Raw genomic sequence first — 24,439 nt, forward strand, 5'->3', positions numbered from 1 at the left:
TGAAACTAAAGAGGCTTTTTTAAAAGCTTCAGTGAAGAAAATATATGCAAAACAAATAAGGTGTACATCAAAGGAATAGCACATCAAAAATAAAAGTTAAGGTATAATGAAGGAAGATATATAGTTTTAGGTGCAGAAATGCAGTAATACAAAATAAACTGAGTTAGCCTATTCTCTCATTCATTCACATGTTTTAATAGTTTTATCAACAGAAACAATGTTGATTTAAGAGGTTTATTAAGACCCAGTCTACCATCAAATCAGACCAGTCAGATTTAATTTCCCTGGAAACAAATATTTCACAGTAAAAGTAAATCCACAGTAATACTGAGGAACTTTCACATACCGACACCTTAACTGATCCTGGACAAAACCTTTAAGATGATCACTATAACCATGATTTTTGAGCCAGTAGACCAATAGACATTTCTCTAGGGAGTAAATATCAGGAAGTCAGTTAAAACCTGACTGAAGATATAAACATCTCCAACTTCTGATGTTTTAATCAAATAAAGAAGACAAAATTACAGTCTCGTAAAGGCCTGAGGCCAAACTGCCAATGAAAAAAACAAGCTTTTCAACTCGTATGCAAACTGCGTGTTCACTACTTAGTGTCATATGTGGTGGTTGAGAGGTGGTGAGGATAAATGCAGGAGACCCAGATGAAGATGATGACGTTGAATTTAATGAAGGATGTAGCTGAAAAACAGTCCAGTCAGGCAGCACGGCAGGAACAATAGCACACAGTTAATAACCGGTAGCAACTAACTAGGAGACTGAATACGGGAGCTAAGGCTAACCAGGACTTAAACAGTGCGACTAGAGAGCTAGTAGGACAAAGGACATACAACAACAATCCGACAAGAGACAAAGGCAACAGGTGGACTTAATACACACAGGGGTAATCAAGGGAACGAGACACATCAGGGAAGCAATCAACGGGGAGGACACAGAGACAGAGACTCAGAGGAAATAAACTGAACACAGAAAACCCTAACAATCCAAACAACAACCCACAGAATCACTCCTCCCCCGCTTTCCATCTTTTTCTCCCCCCCCCTCTTAATCTCTCACCAAATCTTTATCTTTACCCTAACCTTACCCTTTTTTCTGCCTAACCTAACCTTCCCTCCCCCCTCCTCAACCCTCTCAACTACCTCTCTCACCCCACCGATCACTCTACATTCTCTGTTTTCTCCCCTTCTTTTTTCTTCCACTTCCCATTTCCTCTTTCTTTTGACGATGAACACCAACATAACAATTGACTACAAGCTCAGATGAAGCGACTGTACCCACCAGAATATGCCAGCCATATTCTACGCAATCCACACAGCACATACAAACCAAAATGTAGCGCCCTGGAGCACAACGTAAGCACCATACACCAGCCATAAAATATATTAAATATTCACTTTCAAAATGAAGTTAGAGCAGGCCAGTTTATCTTTTGTGAGTCTTTTCAAGTTTAAATGCTTAATACAAGTCTTAATACGTCTTCCTGAACTAAGCGTGTTAGTACATGATGGCTGATTACTGTTGGACTCTGAAGAGATATCCTGCTGCTGAGCATATGAGGCTTTTGAAGAAACAGAAATTCATGCATTGAATTTTGCACAATGAAGATGTAATTTTCAATTTACATGTACTCGCCCTTATCAATGTAAGTACAATGTAAGATTTCACCTCTGTCTGAAATGCAAACTTGAACATTGCCAAATCCTTCTGAAACATTTTTAAACAATTTTATTTTCACTTACTTTGAGATGTTTATTGATGTTCTTTTATTCTGTCTCGATTTAACGTTGTATTGATCATTTGACTCCATACACCAGCCATAAATATATTAAATATTCACTTTCAAATGAAGTTGGAGCAGACAAGTCTATCTTTTGTGAGTCTTTTCAAGTTTAAGTACTTAATACAAGTCTTAATACGTCTTCCTGAACTAAGCGTGTTAGTACATGATGGCTGATTACTGTTGGACTCTGAAGAGATATCCCTGCTGCTGAGCATATGAGGCTTTTGAAGAAACAGAAATTCATGCATTGAATTTTGCACAATGAAGACTTCATTTTCAATTTACATGTACTTACCCTTATAAGTGTTTATCACTGAATTTACAGAAATCCAAGTTTGTAACACTTAACTAATACACTCTGTTAAAAGACTTTTTTTCTTCCTAAAACCTTTTTTGGATGAGAAATATTAATGGAAATGAACTGAAAATTTCACAAAAATGTCATCAATTTAATCAGAAGATCGGATTTCTCTTTATCAAATTGGAATAAAAACCTGACCTGATTGAGAAAAATGGATTTCAGTTTTGGATTCATTGGTGCTAAATATTCCTGATTCAGTTGATAAAACATAGACAACTTTCAAAAAATATATTTTTTGTAACCCAGTGTAAAAAGGGGACAGTTACTTTAATGCAGTAACTATCCCACTCTGTGGGCAAATTTTAGTGGAAGGGATCACTCTGAGACTATTTTTATATTACGAGTCACAGATAATCAGTTATAAATTAGGTCTGCTCAGTACAGATTATCAAACTGCAGGACTTCAAGATTTCACCTCTGTCTGAAATACAAACTTGAACATTGCCAAATCCTTCTGAAACACTTAATTTTATTTTCACTTACTTTGAGATGTTTATTGATGTTCTTTTATTCCGTCTCGATTTAACGTTGTATTGATCTTTTGACTCAGATTTGGCTCCCATGGACAGGTACAAGTGCAAAGAGGAGAAATGTGCCCATGCATGTTATTAAGGAAGACAGACCGGATCTGCCCCAGATGTTCCTCCTCTTTCTCTCCCTTTGTCTCAGGTGTGCTTCCTCCTTCCTTGTCACCCTCAAAAACAAACTTAACTGCGTTTTGTGTACTTACTATGAATCTTAAATGGCCCTAACATGATCAGAGCAGCATGTGTTTTAGGCACAAAATGAAAAGCATTACCTAAAGAACTGTGAGAAATATCATAGCTCTCAAGTTTATTTTTTGTTTATTTTTTCCATTTCAGCTGGATCTGTAAAAATGGACCCATAAACCCCTCACTAGAGCTTTTTAAGAGGATTATTCTTGTGAGTGGGGGCAGATGACAAATCCAGTATTTTATCTGTTTTGCAGTTTGCATCATTTTATTGACAATAATCCCTTTCAGACAGTGGAGAGAGGTGAAAACTCTTCTAGATACTAGATGAAGAACTAATTCCAGTCGGGATAGAACACGCCCGAAGGAATGCAGTGTTACCTCTGCCAACGACAAGTCCCAACAAGACAGACTAAAAGGCTCAATTTTCAACTGATAGGCCTGTAGATAAGATAGCTTATCTTTTGTATTTCTCACACCGTTTGTATTTATCACAAAAGGTGGAAAGAACAGCATTTCTTGGAGTGCCGGCCAGAACAGCATTTATGCCAGGATTCAGTTCAAGACAGGATTTCAGGCTGGGGTACAGCAGGCAGAGTGATGAAGACTCAAGGCTGCTCTGTGTTTATAAACTAAATGAAACAGCTTACAGATTTCTAATTCAGGTGGATATGGATGGGCTTGAGGAGGGCAATGTGTGTGTTCTTCCCATAAATAAACTAAGTACAGAAAATAAGGTCATGGTGTACATTGCACCACAACATTACACCTTATATAAACTAAATAAGGAAATGGAACACAAATAAGATCAACATTTACATCAATATTAATAATCAGATGAATAATAATTTGTAAGAGCCATATAAGTCATTACTGACGTTATAGGAGCAAACAGCTTTGACACTTGGGTGTAACGATGTGGGGGTGACTGTCACCAGGTATGAAAGGCACGGATACTGGCGCGCTGGCTTTGTGTGTATGAGGAAACATGAAAGTCATTTCAGTGACTCTGATCTAACAAGCATCAGTCAGGATGACCTTTGACCTTCAGTGAAACATCTGAGACCCTCCTAAAGTTGCTGATTACATGAAAATAAATAGAATATGGATCTGAAACAAGATCCTGAAGAAAACTCTGGACATGAAACTTCATGATCCTTTGATTCTTAGTCCAGATATTTGTTTTGATTTATTGGTTCTAATTCTACTGACATTTGGTGAAATAAAACATTTAATCTTTTCTATGAAAGCCTATTTTGATAGTTTTATCACTGAAGTTTAAAATAAAACATCTTTCAGTTCCTGTTTAGTTCTGCATGAAAGATTTTTAAATGATGTCACAGTTTCTGTTTCTGTTTGATCTGAGGTGGAATAAACAATGAAATGAGTTTCTTCTGTTTATTAAATCAATGTTTAGTCTGCAGGAAGATGTGTCTGTGTGAAATTACAGATTATTGAAACATCTGATAGATTTCATCATTTCAAATCAAAAGTATAAAACTAAATGATCTTCAGGGGAACCAGGAATAGATGCCATAAAGCTTCCTGCAGAGAGCAGCACAGTGTGAGTCCGTCTGTCTGTGGGGACAGGTGGACACGTTCACACGCCAGTAGCTGAACTGGTGAGACAAACAAAGAGATCCAGAAAGTTTCTCCGGGGAGACGATGTCCAGATCCAGCCTAGGATCTTTGAAACTAGACTGATTATCAGCTTGGTTGTGGAAACATGAAAGTCATTTCAGTGACTCTGATCTAACAAGCCATCAGTCAGGATGACCTTTGACCTTCAGGGAAACATTTGAGACCCTCCTGAACTTGCTGATTACATGAAATAAATAGAAAATGGATCTGAAACAAGATGGGCACAGAGCCAGGTGATCCAGACTGAAGCTAATGCTAATGCTAACACCTCACCTGACTGCTGACTGACCCTGGACAGGATGGACAGTTACATCCAGCTGAGAACTGAGAGCGGTCTGCTTTTCTCAGAGAATCAGCAGGAAGCAGCAGCTTTGCTCCCTGAGGAAACATCTCCTCTGCTCCGGCCTGCAGCTGCAGCAGGAGAAGGAAACACAGGAGGAAAACTGCAGCAGAGAGCAGAGCAGCATCATTTAGAGGAGGAATGGAGAACAGGACATGAGGAGGAAAACTGAGGAAAAGCTCAGAGATTTTCCCCAAAGTGACTTCATGTCATCCACGTCTGAATCACTGGGAGCTTTTTGGCTGCAGCTGAACTTCCAGCAGAGGTGAATAAATCAATGTTAGAGGTCAAACGTTATAAGAAACTTCAAGACTTGAGCTGCAGAAAGTGGAAGAAGTTCACAACAGATTCAGTTTCAGACCAGAGGCTGTTGAAAACTCATCTAAAAGCTTCGGAGCAACATCAACTAGAGCTTGATCTGTTAAAACCAGGCAGGATCAGCTCTCTGACTTACAGGGACAGATTTCCTGAACTTGAATGACCTTGAAGATGCTGCGTTTCCATGGAAACATTTGTAGCTCCATTTGGCCGCACATAGAAAGTGGGAATAGACGTTTCAAACTGCTCTCAAGAATCATATTAGTCCAGAGTTTACAAAATAAAAGGATGTTCTATGGAATCAAAGGCCTTGTGAGAATCCAGGAATAGTATCAAACTGATATCTAGAACCAAATCATGGCTGCAGCTGCAGCAGGAGAAGGAAACACAGGAGGAAAACTGCAGCAACGAGGAGAGCAGCATCATTTAGAGGAGGAATGGAGAACAGGACATGAGGAGGTTCCAGCTGAGGCAGGAGACTTCCCCCGCCTTCCTGTTGGTTGAAGATCAGCCTGGTGGTGGCGCTGCATGGCAGCCTCTCCTCTGACAGTGAGCCCCAGGGCAGCTGTGGCTACTATCCAGTAGCTCCCTCTCTGTAGATCTGGTTTGTTGCTGCAGTCTGGTCCAGTCCTGTGGATCATCCAAACCACACAGTGATGGACGGACACAGGACAGAGAGGCTGAGGGTTGGGAGAGCGGGGAGAAGTCCACAGTCCACCATCTCAAGCTGCAGTGGGCGAGGCGATCCACCATGACACATCTTCATGTCTTCATGGACCCGCAGGAGCAGAACCGTCACATGGCCTTCCTGTTTCCAGTTCTGCTTCCTGTCAGCTCGCAGGAGTTTCTTATAATAAACTAATACCTGTGTCTGTTCTCCAACCACAGAAGCTAACCTCAGTTTGAGTCTTCCGGTTTCGCTTTAACCCAATCGTTTCCTCCCTCCATCCAACGACAGTCATATTCAATATATTAGAATATGCAGTCGAGGAGTCTCGTTTGTCAGATTAAAATGTCCTTTTGAAAAAGAAAGACAACTTTTAAGCAGCCAGTAAACAAATGCAAAACTATATTACTCACAATGTACAGGGAATTAGCACAACTATGTACAACAGAAATGAGTTTCTTCCTTCTGTTTTACTATTTCCATTATTAGTAGATTATTATTATTTTATTACCATTATTATCAGTCAATCAAGTTTATTTTATAGCACATTTCAGCAAAGACCTATTTAAAAGCACTTTACATCATAAAAACATGACAATAAAAGCCAATAAAACATCATACAGTCACCAATTTCTGAAAAAGGCAACATTACATTTTGATGGACGCCATCATCGAGATCATTGATGCACATCAAATATGTCGGTCGATTAATTATGGAACAAAAGCAAACAGCTGGGTTGTTTGTCTAGAAAATCAGTGTTTCAGCAGGTTTTCAGCTTCCTGGAAGTTTGTTCCAGATTTGTGGTGCATAGAAGCTGAATGCTACTTCTACATGTTTGGTTCTGGTTCTGATGCAGAGCAGAACCAGAACCAGAACCTGAGAGGTCTGGAAGGTTGATACAACAGCAGCAGATCTTTTAAGCCTTTCAGCGATTTATAAACTAACAGTATTTTAAAGTCTATTCTCTGAACTGCAGTGGAAGGACTTTCATTAGTACTATTTTATAAATACGTTTTAGTTTATATAAATACTATAAAATTATAAATACAAAATTAAAAGTATAAAATACTTATACAAGTTTATATAAGTATTTTATAGTGCGTACATTGGACAGCAGTTGGTCATTATTCTGACTGTATCTCCAGTTGTCATTACTACTATTATGGGTTGGTAAATTTTCATTTTGTTTTAATGTAGTATAACTTATTTGTTAGTTTTTACCACAGTAAATTGAGCAGGCTTATTAATACCACAGCAAGTTTTTAATTACAATTTTCTGATACCGAGTTGGTAAGTGACATATTTCACTAAACTGAGATAAGGGATATGATTAAAAAAGTACTTCTTTTTACTACTTTTCAAACAGGAAATTAACTACTTTGTTCTGGTTGTGTATACACATTCTCTCTTGTCTTACTGGTTACTTGTTTTCTTTGTTTTTAAAAATCTGTTTGAAATAAATAAATACTTTTCCACATTTCTGTTTTAAAAATAGTTTTTTCATTGGTTTGATATAATATTCTAAGTTTAAATGTCATATTTTAATTTTCTGTTAGAAAATCATCATGATCAAGAAAAATAAAGGTGTTAAAACATCTGTCTTGTTCTAATTAGTAATGTGTAATGGACTTACTGAAATAAATGAACTTCTCAGTAACAGTCTAATTTATTGAATGGGTCATCCACCTTAATGCAGACCTGAAACACAGATTCTGTAATTCTCAAGCTTTAGATCGGCTTACTCAGAAATTTACCAAGAAGATTCTTGAGAATCCAAAACTTTAATGTTTCTGGTTAAAGAGAACAGAAGAGGATTCTGTTAGCACAAATATAACATCAATTTAATAACATATTAGGCAGAAAATAAAAACCACAAGCTTCTTGTTTTTAATAATATGCATCATTAATAACATGCATCATGAGTACAAAATGAGGAGGCTGATTTGGAGCTTTGTCAGCTGCAGAAACATTTCTCCAGAATACTAACAGCTTCACACAATTATTTATTATTTTCAAAGAAAAGTTTTTTATTATATGAATTATCCAAGTTTCTCTCCTCTAAAGCTCCAACATTCCTGAAGTAAATCTAAGCTTGGTTATCCTCTCTGGTTCTGCACCTGGTGCTCCGGTTCTGCCAAAAGAACCAAACAACGAGACTGAACAGAACCAGGAGAGCCACAGATCTCATCACAACACCCAGAACCTCAGAGATGAAGCTGCAGCGTGGAGGTTCTCCTGGGAAGACGGGGATCCTCGTTGGTTTATTCTTCTTCTCCGGTTCTTCAGGGAGGTCCAGGATGTGCAGAGGTCCGCTCTCCCTCTCACTGATCCGGTTCTGAATTTTGCAGATGATCTTTTCAACCGATGACATCTGAATCTTGGTGAACATCCAGTCCTGTCCTGGTTCCTTCCAGGCTCCATCTTCTACCAGCTTCCAGAAGTACTGAACGGGTCCAGAGTCTCTGGTGTCCCCATTGCAGGTCAGGTTGCATGAGTCCAAGTTCTTGAAGCATGTTGTTGGATTTTTCAGAACCACTGCAGGTTCAGGGACACGACTGATCCCCACAGCGTTAAAGCTGACAGGAAGGACTCTGTTGTTGATCTCCACCGTGAACAGCCCGTCCTCAGATTTTCTCATGTTGCTGACGGTCAACACTCCGGTGGTCAGGTTCACGTTTGCTCGGCCTTTTAAGTCACCCAGATATTGCATAGGAACCGCATCGTTGATGTATTCAGCTACAATGTTCCCCTTATGCTTCCAGGTGATGCTGCTGATGGCCTCAGAGGTCTTTGGGTTGAGCTTCAGAGTCCCGCCGATCTCAAAGTATTGAAGCTCCTGAGCCGCAGCCTGCAGCGCCATCAGCAGCAGCACAGCAGCAGATCGAACCTCCATGTTCTCAACTGTAGAAATGATGACAGAAACACCCTGAAAGGACCAACAGCGGCTTAGAGCCACATCCCCTCCAAGCTTCCTGTTCCGGTTTCTGATAGAGAACTTTACCTTTCTGATGACTACAGAGAGCTGGTAGGAACTACTCACATTTACTTGAGTAACCTTTGAAAGAAATGTTACTTTTAGGAGTATTTTTATGACACTTTACTTTTTTATTTTTACTTCCATACTATTTTATGAAGTGTCACTACTCTCAATTGAATAAAATGAATGGATACTCAACTAACTGCAAGTAACTTCACTGAATAAAAACCAAACACATTTTAAGCAAAATGTTCCAGATTCAGTCTCAAACTCACAGTTTATGTTTAAGTGAGACCTCCTGTTTGTACACAATCTTTGTTGTTCTGTTATTTTCTATTTGGAGATCAGGTGAATATACAGTAACCTGTTTACATCAATGGAAGTATTTCACCCTGTGCACACATTAACATATGTATTAATTGAATACATTTTATTCAGAATAACTAATTTGGAAAACTTTCTTCTCCCTGAACGTTATAAATGTATTCATGCTGATTTTTGTTCGTCTAAAACATGAGAATTTGCACATAACTTTACATTTTTGTCAGTATGATTATGATGACATAATTTTAAATATTAAATATGATTTGACTTGAGTAGCTTTTTTATCAAATACTTTAGTTATTCAGATGGCTACTTTTTACTTTTATTTGAGTAAAAATGTATTGAAGCTATTGAGTAAATTTTGTTGTACTCTACTCGCCCCTGATGTAGCAGAAATAAGCATAAAAAGTCTTCATGTTCTGCCTGGTAACAGTTTTTATCTGTCAGATTGTCCTGGAGGTGTTTTAACAGCAGCAGCAGATGGACTTCATCACTTCAACCACAGAAGGTTGTTTTTAGACTTCCTGCTGAGCATAAAGTCCTGACTGCACATTTAACCCACAATTCCACTGCAGAGCTTCAGCTTGAAACATTCACATGAGTTCAACTAAATAACTCATTGAAAAAAATCAAGAAAAAAAACACCAAGTCAGAACTTTTCTGCTGCCTCATGTAACTCAGATCCAAATGGATTCATTTAAATCGCTACAGGAGATGCAACATTTTTATGGTTTAGTTTTACTGTTTGAGCCCTGGGTCTTATCACATGACATGAGCATGCTCTCCGATTGGCTGAACCTCACTGTGGGCTTCACATTTTTCATTTAATAATCTGATACTTTCAGGTCCGACTGTCAAATTTTAAGGCCCTGATGCAACAAACCAGGCAGGTTTTAGAAGGTCAGAGTAAAATTTACTCATCACTGTAAAAGAAAAAAAAATACAGCAGTCAATAATATTGACTGTTTCAACATTAAATACAATTTAATGTTGAAAATACATAAATAAACTTACTCTGCACAACAAAATACAAACACACAGGGATAGATGACTGCCAAGTCAGAAACAAGAGGCAAAATACCAACTGTACAAAAGACTGTTTTCAGCCTTCTAGTTGTTTTCGAAAGGTTTTATATGTAGTATTTTATTTGCTCCATCATATTTGTTCATAGATCTGAGATTTGTTTAGTGCGGATATCAACTAGACATCGTTTATTACCGCTTTCAACTTTGTGCGTCCATTGAATGTAAGTAATACTGTTGGTGGTTTAGTTAATTTTCTTAAATGTCTAAGAGCTATATTTGCACTTTGTAGAATATTATGGTCGTTTGGTGTAGTTTATTCGTATGGTGGAGAGCTAACTGCTAGCCGTTTACATTAGATAATTAAGTTCGGTTTCAGGTAATTAGATGCAGCTGTTATCATTTTCCAATTAAAATGCCATTTTCTCTTATGTTTTATCGTGTGACACTATTATTAGCAAGGTTGATTATGTGTAATGATGTACATTCTCATGGCCTGTATTAATCAACTGCTAGTTTTATCTTTACCTCTTTAAGCACGTTTAAGACATTTTAGTTGTCTTTGTGAAAAAAGTATTTACAGAAAAGTACTTAATTTATATTCGTTTATTTATCTCTATAGAAAACCACACACACCTCCACGCATGCGCTTATTTATGTGCATGTAGGAACCTCAATAGTTATTTAAAGTCACGTAAAACTCAATTCTGGACTCGGACAGCCTCACTTCATTAACTCACCTGAATATATATCAGCTGTCCTACCCCGACACCATGGAGTGATTGCTAATCCAGTAACAAACGATCTTCAGTCTTCCATCCATCCATCCATCCATCCATCCATTTTCTTTAGAACTTTGTCCCTAATGGGGTCGGGAGGGTTGCTGGTGCCTCTCCAGCTAAAGTCCGGGCGAGAGGCGGGGTCACCCTGGACATGTCGCCAGTCTGTCGCAGGCTTCAGTCTTCATTACACTAATTATTTTTAAAACAATTAATGTTCATGCATTTAAAGAGACACAGACCCTGAAGACTAATAAAAAAGCTCCACAGAATTGCAGATATCAGTGAAAGCAATACTGTATTCGGTATAACATTTTGACACTTCAACCATAAACTATTCATATATTTTTGGATGTAAAAATAAAGTAGATATTGATATTTTATTCAGACACATAAAATTACCCTCCTTTTTTGGATGTTAAATAAATGAGTTTAAAGAATATATTTAAAAAAACAAAAACAGGAGTTGACAGAAAGAGATAATGTCCAGTGATTGAGAAAAACTGATCAACATTCTCTGTGATTTCATTGAAATGTTGAAAGGACAAAAAAACACATGAGAAAATCACAACATCCCGACTGGAAACAGAAAAAACATGTGAATCCTGAAGTAATCCTGGAATATTCCCAGCTTCCATTTTTAAAGGACTGGAAGAGGAAAAAGTTTCCAAGGAATCATTTAGAGTTTCAAACAGAAACGGATTGAATCCATAAATCTGAAAATGTGTTTCTGAGTGAAAGAGACAAACATGTAGAAACTGAACTATCTGTTAAACCGAGGGAGAGTTTCTCTGACAGGAGGACAATATTTAGACTCTTTAGACTCAACTCGGCACAGAAACACTGAAGAGGAACCAGGAAACCAGACTGTAAACCCAGCATAGAGAGGTTCAGTGAATGTGGTGTTGAAGGTGTGTAGGTGGATCAGAGAGTCAGAGGAGACGCTGTAGAAGGACAGAATGCCAGCAGGACAGTTCACATACACTGATACTCTGTTAGAGGCAGAAGAGGAGGAGATAAAGGTCTCTTGGTTATTGTGCCAGAAGGAGTAACCTTTATCACCATAACATCTCAGACTCCAGGAATGATCATTCCATCCAAACCAACAATCTCTACCGTCTCCTTTCCTTCTGATTCTTCTGTAACTCACTGATATCTCAACTCCTCCTCTCCACTCGACCTCCCAGTAACAGCGACCAGTCAGACCAGTTCTACACAGTAGCTGAGGCCAGTTATCAAATCTGTCTGGATGATCAGGATATGACTGAAACTTCTCCACACATATCACCTTCCTGTTGTTTTCAGACAGTTTCAGTTTTCTGCTCACTGTGTTTGTGTCGATGGTGAGTTGACAGGAATCTGATGGAGAACAAACACAATGCAGCTTCAGTTATTGATCTTTGATTTCTCCTGAATGAGTGATGTGACAGTTTGAGCTGCTTTGTTGTCATGAATCAGATGAAAAACACACTTACACTTCCTCAGACCTGGTGTCAACCATCGGACTCCAGCAGGCTCCACCCTGAAAGGAGGAGGGGGATCAGACCATCAGTTTCTCTCAGCAGCAAACATGGACATTACATGTAACACAAACACTGTCCTCCACTGAGACAGTCCAACATTTGGCTCCAAAAGCTCCAACAGAGAGGAGAAAGGAAGTCCCTCAGTAACAACCTGAAGAAACTCACTGAAGCCTAAAAGGACATCAGGAAACATTTCTGGAAGCTCAACTTGATTTAATAATCATCATTTAAATACAATCAATCTAAACTCTGATCAACACCTGGATACCTGCTCCATCCACTCTGATGAAGGAGTGAAACACTAAACAACCTGCTGCTAAAAACCTGCTGTGGCCTCACTGTGATATCCTGAAATACGAACATTAAAAAGGAGAAGCTGCATCACATCCAACAGAGTTCAACAAGAACCAAAGATTTGATCTCTGAGCTCAGACTGAAACCAGGGAGAGGCTTCCATCTTCACACACCTCTGACAAACACCTCCAACCTCTCAGCACTTCCTTTGCTAATCAACACCACCATGTGGCGCTGTGCACATTTACAATGAGACCAAGAAGAAGAAGCAGCATCCTGAGTCCAGCAGCTGCAGTTATGGGTTGTGAAAGAGTCTAAGGAGCATCAAGAACCATAACCAGCAGATCAACAACCCAGCAGATCATGTTTGCATCTTTCCTCTTAATTTTCAAGTTGTTCTGAGAGGGAGAGAAGTCCTGTTCTACTGATGATGTCACACTCTGATGTCACTGATCAGGAGCTGATGGACCTCTTCATTTCCAACATGGAGGACAGAGAAAATCTCAGCTCTGGCCTTCCTTCAAACTGATTCAGGGTCATAGAAATATTTCCAGATGAAGTCAGACTAAAAGTTTGGATTGTTGCAATCAGACCAAGAAGAAGCTTCAAGTTCTTTTCCTGTTCAGCTCCACGTTCCTGTCAGAGACTTCAGCTCCTCATGAGAACAACTAAAGCCTGGAGCAGACTGCCGCTAACATCCTGACATCCCTGAACAAAGCTTTGCAGCTTCAAGGAGACTCTTAGCGTCACCTATGGACAGGTTTCCTGTAAAGGGGGCAGAGCCTGGACTGGAGGAACCAGCAGCAGCTTCCAGGAACAAATCTTGGGAACCTCTGGAGGAGAACATGGGGATGAGATTCCTGCTTTAATCAGTGGATTCATTGACAGAACATGATGACTAAAATACCTGATAGCTGCAGATCCATTTTCTACAGATCTGCTGGATTCAGATCTGTAGAACAGCTGAAACACTGGGTGCCTTTAAATCTCAACTTAAAACCCACCTGTTTAGAGTTGCTTATGGCTAAATTAGGGTTAGAATGTGGGTTTTGATGTCTTCGATGTTTTTAATGTTTTTATCTTTACTTTTTATTCATTTATTCATTTTTTATTCCTCTTTCTCACTGTTTATGCTGTATTTAGTATTTAATGATGTACAGCCCACCCCCAGAGAGGCGCGGGTACTGTCCCCCAATCGTAGCCCTATTTGGGTTATAGTCCCTCGAGTAAAACGTGGGTTAGAGTCCCAGTTAAACGGCGTTTAATTGAAGTTCTAGAGCAGGGGTGGGCAACTCCAGGCCTGGAGGGCCGGTCTCCTGCAACTTTTAGGGTGTGTCTCTACTTCAACACACCTGAGTCAAGTAATGAGGTCGTTAGCAGGACACTGGAGAACTTGACTACATTTAGGAGGTGATTCAGCTGTTGGATTCAAGTGTGTTGGACCAAGGAGACATCTAAGAGTTGCAGGACACCAGCCCTCGAGGACCAGGATTGCCCACCCCTGTCCAAGAGGTTGGAATCCTTGTCAAACGGCGTTTTGACTAAAGTCCCAGATCGGGTTTGAGTCCCAGATAAGGACAGGGATACTTCTTAGATTTACTTGAGTAAAAATATATTGAAGTGGTGCTACTCTTACTTAAGTAAAATGTTTGGCTACTCTACCCACCTCTGTTCATAATTATGACAGTTTTTTTTCCTTGAGGGATATTAATTAGAAGAAGCATATTAAAACCTCCTCCATCAGCCCTTCTCTGCTCCTCCATCAGTTCCTCCCTACTTGAGAGTTTCCAGTCTCCAGTTTGGATCTTTCAGTCCAGCCGACAGCAGCTTCACTCCTGAGTCTCCTGGATGATTGTAGCTCAGGTCCAACTCTTTCAGAAGGGAGGGGTTAAAGGTCAGAGCTGAGGCCAGAGAAGCACAGCCTTCCTCTGAGATCAGACAGCCTGACAAGCTGCAGACACACAATTCAATACATGATAACCCAAGATCATGGATTCTCCAAATTTCTAATGTGTGAACCCTAATGAACTTAACCCTAATGGACAGAAGTTCTTTTTCTCCAGCATTAAGAACATCATACCTTAGAGTTTCGAGTTTGCAGTTTGGACTCTTCAGTCCAGCAGAGAGAAGCTTCACTCCTGAATCCTGCAGGTTGTTGTTACTCAGGTCCAGTTCTCTGAGACTGGAGGACTGGGAGCTGAGAACTGAAGACAGAACTTCACAGTTTTTCTTTGAGAGGTTACAGCCACTTAGTCTGAGGAGAGAAAAAAAGATATATAAAGAACTGATGAAAAAATTTGAATTTCTCTCTATTAAAACTACATTCAGTAACAATCTGTTTCCTTACTGAGCTTTGTTGGAGGCTTTAACCACTGGCAGCAGCCTCAGAAAAATCTCCTCTGAAGCAGAGTATTTCTTCAGGTCAAATTCATCCAGATCTTCTCCTGATGACACCAAGATGAAACCCAGAGCTGACCACTGAGCAGGAGAAAGTTTATCTGTGGAGAGACTTCCTGAACTCAGAGACTGTTGGATCTCCTCCACTAGAGAACGATCATTCAGTTCATTCAGACAGTGGAACAGATTGATGCTTTTCTCTGCAGACTCATTCTCACTGATCTTCTCCTTGACATACTGAACTGTTTCCTGATTGTTCTGTGAGCTACTTCCTGTCTGTGTCAGCAGACCTTGTAGGAGTTTCTCATTGGTCTGCAGTGAAAGTCCCAGAAGGAAACGGAGGAACAAGTCCAAGTGTCCATTTGGACTCTCTAAGGCCTGGTCAACAGCTCTCTGTTGGAAAGATTTTAATTTAGGCTTCCTAAATAATAAAGACCTGTTAGATATTTGTGTTTCTTCCATCAGGTTGTCACCAGAGTTGATGAAGGTCAGATGAACATGAAGAGCAGCCAGAAACTCCTGAACACTCAGATGGATGAAGCAGAACACCTTCTCCTGGTACAGCCCTCTCTCCTCTCTAAAGATCTGTGTGAACACTCCTGAGTACACTGAGGCTGCTCTGATATCAATATCACTCTCGGTCAGGTCTGATTTATAAAAGGTCAGGTTTCCTTTCTGCAGCTGATCAAAAGCCAGTTTTCCCAGAGACCTAATCATCTTCCTGCTCTCTGGACTCCAGTGTGGATCTGTTTCAGCTCCTCCATCATACTTGACCTTCTTCACTTTGGTCTGAACCACCAAGAAGTGGATGTACATCTCAGTCAGGGTTCTGGGCAGCTCTCCTTTCTCTCTGGTCTTCAACACCTCCTCCAGAACTGTAGCAGTGATCCAGCAGAAGACTGGGATGTGGCACATGATGTGGAGGCTTTGCGATCTCTTGATGTGGAAGATGATCCTTCTGGCCTGCTCCTCATCTCTGAATCTCTTCCTGAAGTACTCCTCCTTCTGTGGGTCAGTGAACCCTCTGACCTCCGTTACCATGCTAACACACTCAGGAGGAATCTGATTGGCTGCTGCAGGTCGTGTGGTTATCCAGAGGAGAGCAGAGGGAAGCAGTTTCCTCCTGATGAGGTTTGTCAGCAGAACATCCACTGAGCTGAACTCTGTAGCATCAGTTAGGATCTCCTTGTTGTGGAAGTCCAGCGGAAGTCTGCTCTCATCCAAGCCATCAAAGATGAACAGAACCTTGAAGTGTTCAAAGCTGCAGATTTCTTTGGTTTCAGTAAAGAAGAGATGAATCAGCCCCACCAAGCTGAACTTTTTCTCTTTCAGCACATTCAGCTCTCTGAAGGTGAATGGAAATATGAAGTGGATGTTCTGGTGGGCTTTGTCTTCAGCCCAGTCCAGAGTGAACTTCTGTGTTAAGACTGTTTTCCCAATGCCAGCCACTCCCTTTGTCATCATGGTTCTGATTGGTTGATCTCTTCCAGGTGGGACTTTAAAGAGGTCTTCTTGTCTGATTGTTGTTTCTGGTCTGTGTGGTTTCCTGAATGCTGTTTCAATCTGTCTCACCTCATGTTCATCATTGACCTCTCCAGTCCCTCCCTCTGTGATGAAGAGCTCTGTGTAGATCTGGTTCAGAAGGGTTGGACTTCCTGCTGTAGCGATTCCCTCAAACACATACTGGAACTTCTTCTTCAGACCAGATTTAAGTTGATGTTGACAAACTGCAGCAAGATGCTCTAAATAAACAGAATGTAAATGAGGAAGAAAACAAAATCATCTTCTACAAATTATTTTGATAACTGTGGTTCTATCTCATCATTAAATTAGTAATTTATCCTTCAGGTTAAATATTTGTAGAAATCCTCTTACTGCTCTGCAGATGGTCAGCCAGTTCCTCCTGCTTCATCCTTCTCAGGAAGTTCAGTGTGATCTCCATCACTGCCTTTCTGTTGCTCCTCCTCTGCTTTTCATCTTCACCTTCCAACTCCTCCTCCTCATCTCTCTGACTCTCTGGGCATTCTGGGTCATCTGGACTCAAAACCTTCTGGATCTTCTTCAGCTCGTTCTTCACAAAAGTGACAATGTTTTCCTCCAGCAGCTGGGACAGAATAATATATGAAGGAAACATCAGACTGAAACCATGGAGCCAAACATCAGATCCATGTTGGACAGACTGACAGTCCTCTGGTCTATAAAGTGCAGCAAGGAGATGACTGTGAACAGAACCATGGAAAAGTAGTTGTTAAACATGTACAGACCATAAATATGGAGTCCAGCTGTGCTTGATGCTGCTGGGCAGACGGATTACTGGGGACATCTGAGCTCTGCTGGTCCACTCTGTGGAGGAACCAGGAACAATTAGGAAGTCAGGAAATATTCATAAATATTCAAAATCTTCAGAATTTCACAGAAAAAATCCCCCAAACAGGAAAACAGCATCACACAGCAAATGGTTAATGAGAAATGGCTTGTACATGTCTAGCACTTCATCTAGTCCAGAAGACCTCAAAGTGCTTCACTCTACATTAATTCATTCATGCACACACTCCTACACTGTTGGTGGAAAGCTACTAGATAGTAGTTACAGCTGCTCTTGGGAAGTCTGTCAGAAAAACAGTACAACACAGTACATGAACACAATATAAAAAAGGTAAAAGAAGAAGATGAATTAAAAGATAAAGACCAGAAACATCAGAATCACCCATCAGACATTTAAAAACTGGCACTTCAAACTGCACACTGTCAGCAGATTTGAGGAATCAGCGACTTGTTCATTTACATCCAACTGGATGCAAGCCAAGAAAAAAACACATAAACAGCAGCTCTCAAACCGAAGTGTCTCAGCTGCCAGCCTCCAGAATGGGGAAAGACTTGTGAATAGGTCTTAAAATGTCTTAAAGAAAAAAATAATAATGATTTGGTTGTTTGATTTCAGCTTGTTTTACTAACAAGCTGTTCATGAACAATATTTTGAAGTATTCAGACCTGAGCATAGCTGAACACATTTTTAATATTGTTTAATTCAGTAAGCTAGTCTGAAGCTCAATTGAAAATAAATAAATCCATTGAGATATTTAAGAGCTGAAGAATGCCACAACTCTAAACTCCTGAGGGAGTAAAACTAGTCACTGGTTAAGATACGTGTGATTATTCCACCTACAGCTGATAAGAATTGAAACTCTTCTTCACTGGAACTGAGGAAGACTTTCAGATATGATGACAAAACAGTTCAGGAACAAAGAAAGTCAAACTGGTTTTCTGTTGAATTTGATTCAATCACTATGAATGTAAGAAAGGATCTAAACAGTCCAGTTAGTTTATCAACATGAAACAGAAAATCAATCAGACTAAATATTTCACTTTAACCAGAGAAAAGTGTTTAATAATGGTGAGTAATCAGTGAGGCCCGACATGATGTATCATCCATGACGCCTCCAACAGCCTTCATTGTTTCACTGCTGTGGTTCTGGAGAACATCCAACACACACCGCTTCACATATGAACATAGAAATGAGGGAAATAGAGCTGAGCTCACATTAAACACATGTTGGAATAAAAACATTTCAGACTGACTCAGTTTTTATGGTTACAGGAGTTAGAAACAGCTCACCTGTATGATGGTGGAGGTTCAGGAGATTTAAAGTCAATGGTGCGACTCATTGACCCGTCACTCTTTAAGGACACACAGCTGGGTTCTGGTTCTGGTTCAAGGTGAAACCTGGCAGAAAAAACTATCATTAAAACTACTAAAGAGCTGTGAGACCCAACAGAACCAGCAGATCATCAGTTTGATGTCGTAAATGATTCCCATCAGAACCGGTCTGATCCTCCAACATGTTCCTGATCACTGATCCTCCTGAATAATGTCCAGCCTCATTAAAGAGCAGAAAGATCTGAGTCTGAGACAAACATGTTGGTTTAAATGACTGAGGACAGTTGGGTGAAGTTGGTGTTGAGCTCTGACATGGAGAAGAACCAGGAGTCATTTCCAGTCTGATCCAAGAGGTTCTGATGGAGCTTCATTCAGAACCAGATGGTCTGTTGGAGACCCACTGCTGGATCAGATCCACATCAGATAATATCTGATGGTTGATGATCAGCCATGTTGGCCAATGATGTTTGAACCTGAGAGATAAAACTGGAAACATTAAATTAAGCCATAGAAACATTTTTTCAGCATTAATGTCTGGAAACTAAATTCATATTTAGAGAACGACCCAAATATCAACATCAAAACTAAATCCACTTCTGTCTGTGTGTCAATATTTATATTGGATTTCAAAACTGTTTCATAAGGCAAAATTAAGTTGATGCAAACAGAATAAGACTCAGTTAAATGTTTATGACTTTAACATAATAGTATATATATATATATATATATATATATATATATATATATATATATATATATATATATATATATATATATATACAGCACTGACACACAGCACTACAGCACTGACATTGGGATGTCATTCGGACTAGAGAAGTGTGGTCGGATGGTTACAAAGAGAGGGAAGGTCGCCCACACAGAAGGGGTCTCACTCCCAGAAGGAACAATAGCAGACATAGAGCACAGCTACAAGTACCTGGGAATACCACAAGCAAATGGCAACCTCGATGAGATCACAAGGAAAGGAGCCACAGCCAAATACATCCAACGAATAAGGCAAGTCCTGAGAAGCCAGCTCAATGGCAAGAACAAGATCCGTGCAATAAACAGCTATGCCTTACCAGTAATCAGATACCCTGCAGGAATAATTAGCTGGCCAATGGAAGAGATGAAGGCCACGGATGTTAAGACTAGGAAGCTACTAACCATGCATGGAGGGTTCCACCCCAAATCCAGCACCCTGAGACTGTACACGAGCCGTAAGGAAGGAGGCAGAGGACTAGTGAGTGTGAGAGCCACTGTCCAGGATGAAACATCCAAGATCCATAAATACATCAAGGACAAAGCCTCAACGGACGATGTGCTCAGCGAATGTCTCAGGCAATGGGGAACAGAAGACAAGGTGCTGGAAGTACCATCATGGGAGGACAAGCCCCTACATGGGATGTACCACCGACAAATAACTGAAGTGGCTGATGTCAGGAAAACCTACCAATGGCTGGAGAAAGCTGGACTCAAGGACAGCACAGAGGCTCTCATCCTGGCCGCCCAGGAACAGGCCCTAAACACCAGAGCAATAGAGGCTCAGATCTACCACACCAGAGAAGACCCAAGGTGTAGGTTGTGCAAGGAGGCCCCTGAGACAGTCCAGCACATAACAGCAGGGTGCAAGATGCTGGCAGGGAAAGCGTACATGGAACGACATAACCAAGTGGCGGGCATAGTGTACAGGAACATCTGTGCAGAATATGGACTGGAAGCCCCGAGATCACAGTGGGGAACACCCCCAAAAGTGGTGGAGAATGACCGAGCTAAGATCCTGTGGGACTTCCAGATCCAGACAGACAAGATGGTAATGGAGAACCAACCGGACATTGTGGTGGTGGATAAAGAACAGAGGAAAGCCGTTGTGGTGGATGTAGCAATACCAAGTGATTACAACATCAGGAAAAAGGAGCATGAGAAATTGGAGAAGTACCAGGGCCTCAGGGAGGAACTGGAAAAGACCTGGAAGGTGAAGACCACAGTGGTGCCTGTGGTAATCGGGGCCCTCGGGGCAGTCACCCCCAAACTGGAGCAGTGGCTACAACAGATCCCAGGAACAACATCAGACATCTCAGTCCAGAAATGTGCAGTTCTAGGCACAGCCAAGATACTGCGCAGAACCCTCAAGCTCCCAGGCCTCTGGTAGAGGACCCGAGCTCAGAGGATGAAACAGACCACCCGAGGAGGGTGAGAAGGGAATTTTTTTATTTTATTTTTATGATATTGATGGACAGGTAGAAGCTCTGGGTAGAGACTGTGGGTCTAAACGGACCCGTTTTATATTTTGAAGTTCTTTAAATGTTGCAGAACCAATAATCCAATTTGGACTTCATCGTCTCCATGGTAACATGTTTCCCTTTAGTTTGATGATCCAAAGTTCTCAGGAACCAAGGAAGGAGGTCCAGATGTTCCTGTTGGTGCCTCACATGATGGATTTATTTGAACATTAAAGGGGCAGTTCATGTTTTTCCCTCCATGGAGGCTAATCTTTACATTGTTTTATTACCTTTTGAGGAATGTCTGCCTGCTTTCGTCTCACATTAAAAGTTTATCCTTCCTTTTAGAAACTCTGTGATGTTTCTATATTTAATCTGATAAATACAAACTTTACCTTTTATTTCAAAATAGAAATACTCTGATGTTCTCTGTTTTACTAAAATCTCACTATTAACTATCAGTGTTTTCAGAGTTGACTCAAGTTTCTCAAAAGTGTCTGTTTTTCAGTCATCTCAATTTATCTGAGAAGAGTTTATCTCTCTATTATCAACAGAAAACTGAAAGCACAATAATCAACCTGGAGCTGCATAATCCAACATGGAAAAATACTGTTGCTTTTACAATACGAGTTTGTTTCAAATAATGTTACTACAAAGATTTCAATATAGAAATATCAAACACAGAAAGACCTGAATAATATAGACTTGTACTGGTTTATTTACATCTGTAGCTATAAAACATGTTGGAAAATTTTTGGATTTGAGTCTAAGGTGATGATTACTTAATTTTTCATAGATACTGAGATAAACAATCAGATCTGAAACACTGAAGGTTGGTGATGAACAATTATATTTAATAGGAAATTATAGGAGGAGAAACATGAAATATATTAGGAACACAGAATCATTTCAGACCGACTGAGTTTATACAGTTACAGCAGGTAGAAAGAGCTCACCTGTCTGATGGAGGTTCAGCAGATTTAAAGTTAATGATGGGATCCCTTGACCTGTCGCTCTTAAAGGACACACAGCTGGGTTCTGGTTCTGGTTCTGGTTCTGGTTTGAGTCTTTGATGGATCCTGACAAAAACATGAGGATTGGTTCTGGAGAACATCCAACACACACCGCTTCACAAATGAACACAGCAGGTAGAAACAGCTCACCTCTCTGAGGGTGGAGATCCAGGAGATTTAAAGTCAGGGTTAGCATCCTTTGACCTGTCGCTCTTAAAGGACACACAGCTGGGTTCTGGTTCTAGTTTGAGTCTCTGATGGATCCTGACAGAAACATGAGGATTAAAACCCATTCTGTGAGGTTCTGTTTACATACCAGCCAACATTTCCATCATGGACCCATCTGGACCAGAACCGGGCTGAAGTTGGTGATTCTCTCCATCTGTGTCCTCCTGGAGCCCAGACCTCTAACAACAGGCTGCTGTCACTCAGCTGCTCCTGCATCACTGACTTGCTGTCAGGAAGAAACACTGAACCAGGCTGAGCTGCTCTGTTCAGTCTGGATGAAGCAGCAAAGAGGAGCAGCAGCTTCACCACCACGTCTGTTTGGGCCTGATGTAGTGAACGCTGTGTGAAAAGGGCTGTGGACACTTAGAGATGGTGACCTCACCTCTGACCTTTGCTCTGGCTCTCATCTTCCCCACACAGAGTGGTTGTAGAGGGAGGGACTCCCTCCTCTCTGTCCTCACACTGATCCATGCTGCTGAATTCACTTCAGCTCACACACACTTTCTAGCTTCACCTGCAGAGGAAACACACATCATTCATCAGCTCTGATCATCTTTACATCATTAGAGCTGGAAACAGATCAGCTGCTCCTCCTCTGATTGGCTCTTCTTCTCTGCTTCATATCAGAGGAAGCTGCATCAGCTGCTGCACTTCTACCATCAGTCCACTAGATGGAGACATGGAGCTACATTACATTCAATGATTCAACCTGCACTTCTACCATCAGTCCACTAGATGGAGACATGGAGCTACATTACATTCACTGATTCAACCTGCACTTCTACCATCAGTCCACTAGATGGAGACATGGAGCAACATTACATTCACTGATTCAACCTGCACTTCTACCATCAGTCCACTAGATGGAGACATGGAGCAAAGTTTTCATTCACTGATTGAGCATCAGGAAGTATTTTATTTCAGTCATACTCTACAGTTGGATTATCCATCCAAGAGTAACAATTTAATAATCTAACTGAATCAAACGGATTTTAACAATATTTTATTTTGACAATACCAACAGGAAGCAGTTGGAAGCTGTTCGTCTGTCTTTAATAGCAGACAAAAAGTTTGTTTAGAGAAGAAAATAAATGAACATCAGCTGATGTTGATTCCAGTTAATCAATAATCTAATAATCTTGTAGATTAAAATCCAACCAGCAGAGATTAAATCTGAGCTGGAATCAGAAGTGAACATTTTCTCCAAACATCAGAGAGAAACAAGCAGTAAAGTTCCTGAAGACAAAGTTCAAGTAGGAAACAAAACAAACTTACAGTTTGTTCAAACGGTCCAAAGAGTTGAAGATCATCTGAACAGACTGAGACCCAACAGAACCATAACGGCTCTAACCAATCACTGTCCTTTATCACACGTAACACAAAAAATATCAGCTAAAATCGGAATTGGCAGGTCAAACATTTTAAAGATCAGTAGTTGACCAGTAAAATATTTTTGATAAACATTACCAAGAGACATAAAAACATACTTTTGTCTTTTTTGTCTTCTTCCTCTCTCCCTGAAGGATTAGTCCCTTTTTATAACGCTGTTTTGCTAGTTTATCTTCCACTGGTGCTTTGGAAGTTTGGATGCTCTTTGCACATCGCAGCTCATACACCTGGTGAAGCATGACCTACCACGGCCACCAGGGGGCACCAACGAGCAATTTGTTTTATTGTCCACATAAACAATTTCTACATTGTAAAAAAAAAAAAAATCAGTTCCACTTCCAATTCTGATAACTTCATTTTTAGGTTCTCAATTGTGCTAATAAGAAAACTAAAGTTATTTAGTTTGACCAGATCATGAACAATTGGAGTGTAATCAGATTATTCTCTCCGTTACATCGGATTGTGTCATTGGGGAAGCAGATTACTTTCTCTGCAGAAGTGACCCATTCCCTTCACTGACTAGAAGCACTTTTGGGGTGAATGTGTTGATCTTACCTCTTGTTGACGTTTGAAGGTTTCTGCTGGTTCCTGTTGAAGTTCAGAGAATCTGTCCTTGGAAGCAGGTCGGTGGAGCCGCTCCAGTTTCTGGTTTATTTTTCTTGGTGCAGCGGATGATGAATGTGGAGCAGGTGTTGATGACAGGGACAACTTGGGCTCAGAGCTGGTCACGCTGGCTCCTCTAGCGAGGGGGGCTCTGGTAATCCAGTCAGGCT

The 24,439-nt window shown here is 40.4% G+C and overlaps 2 protein-coding genes across 9 annotated transcripts; both read right to left on the bottom strand.

Annotated features, from left to right (window-relative positions):
• Window positions 1–7,601: 7,601 nt before the first annotated feature.
• Window positions 7,602–11,114, bottom strand: LOC145555169 (CD48 antigen-like). The gene is made up of 2 exons (XM_081616576.1): window positions 10,904–11,114; window positions 7,602–8,740 (listed from the first exon to the last, which is right to left on the bottom strand). Exon 2 carries the CDS (start codon window positions 8,730–8,732, stop codon window positions 7,926–7,928), a length of 807 nt encoding a protein of 268 aa, XP_081472702.1. The 5' UTR covers window positions 8,733–8,740; window positions 10,904–11,114; the 3' UTR covers window positions 7,602–7,925.
• A 109-nt stretch (window positions 11,115–11,223) lies between these two features.
• On the bottom strand, window positions 11,224–24,370 carry LOC103477383 (NACHT, LRR and PYD domains-containing protein 3-like). 8 transcript variants are annotated; one of them, XM_081616557.1, is made up of 12 exons: window positions 24,222–24,370; window positions 22,660–22,791; window positions 22,200–22,313; window positions 21,993–22,115; window positions 17,421–17,499; window positions 17,032–17,260; window positions 15,107–16,898; window positions 14,840–15,013; window positions 14,537–14,710; window positions 13,510–13,592; window positions 12,418–12,464; window positions 12,185–12,301 (listed from the first exon to the last, which is right to left on the bottom strand). In XM_081616557.1, the coding sequence occupies exons 2-11, from the start codon at window positions 22,746–22,748 to the stop codon at window positions 12,436–12,438; spliced, it is 2,886 nt and encodes a 961-aa protein (XP_081472683.1). In that variant the 5' UTR covers window positions 22,749–22,791; window positions 24,222–24,370; the 3' UTR covers window positions 12,185–12,301; window positions 12,418–12,435. The 8 variants fall into 8 exon arrangements, 7 of the variants coding, with proteins under 7 accessions (XP_081472680.1, XP_081472678.1, XP_081472682.1 ...); XM_081616554.1 differs by lacking the exon at window positions 13,510–13,592 and having other exon boundaries at window positions 11,224–12,301; window positions 24,222–24,362; XR_014091264.1 differs by lacking the exon at window positions 13,510–13,592 and having other exon boundaries at window positions 12,252–12,301; window positions 14,426–14,710; window positions 24,222–24,368.
• Between the last annotated feature and the right edge of the window lie 69 nt (window positions 24,371–24,439).

This window comes from Poecilia reticulata, chromosome 15 (genome assembly GCF_904066995.2).
Source record: "Poecilia reticulata chromosome 15, P_reticulata-male-v2, whole genome shotgun sequence".
In the NCBI taxonomy this organism is placed as follows: Eukaryota; Metazoa; Chordata; class Actinopteri; order Cyprinodontiformes; family Poeciliidae; genus Poecilia; species Poecilia reticulata.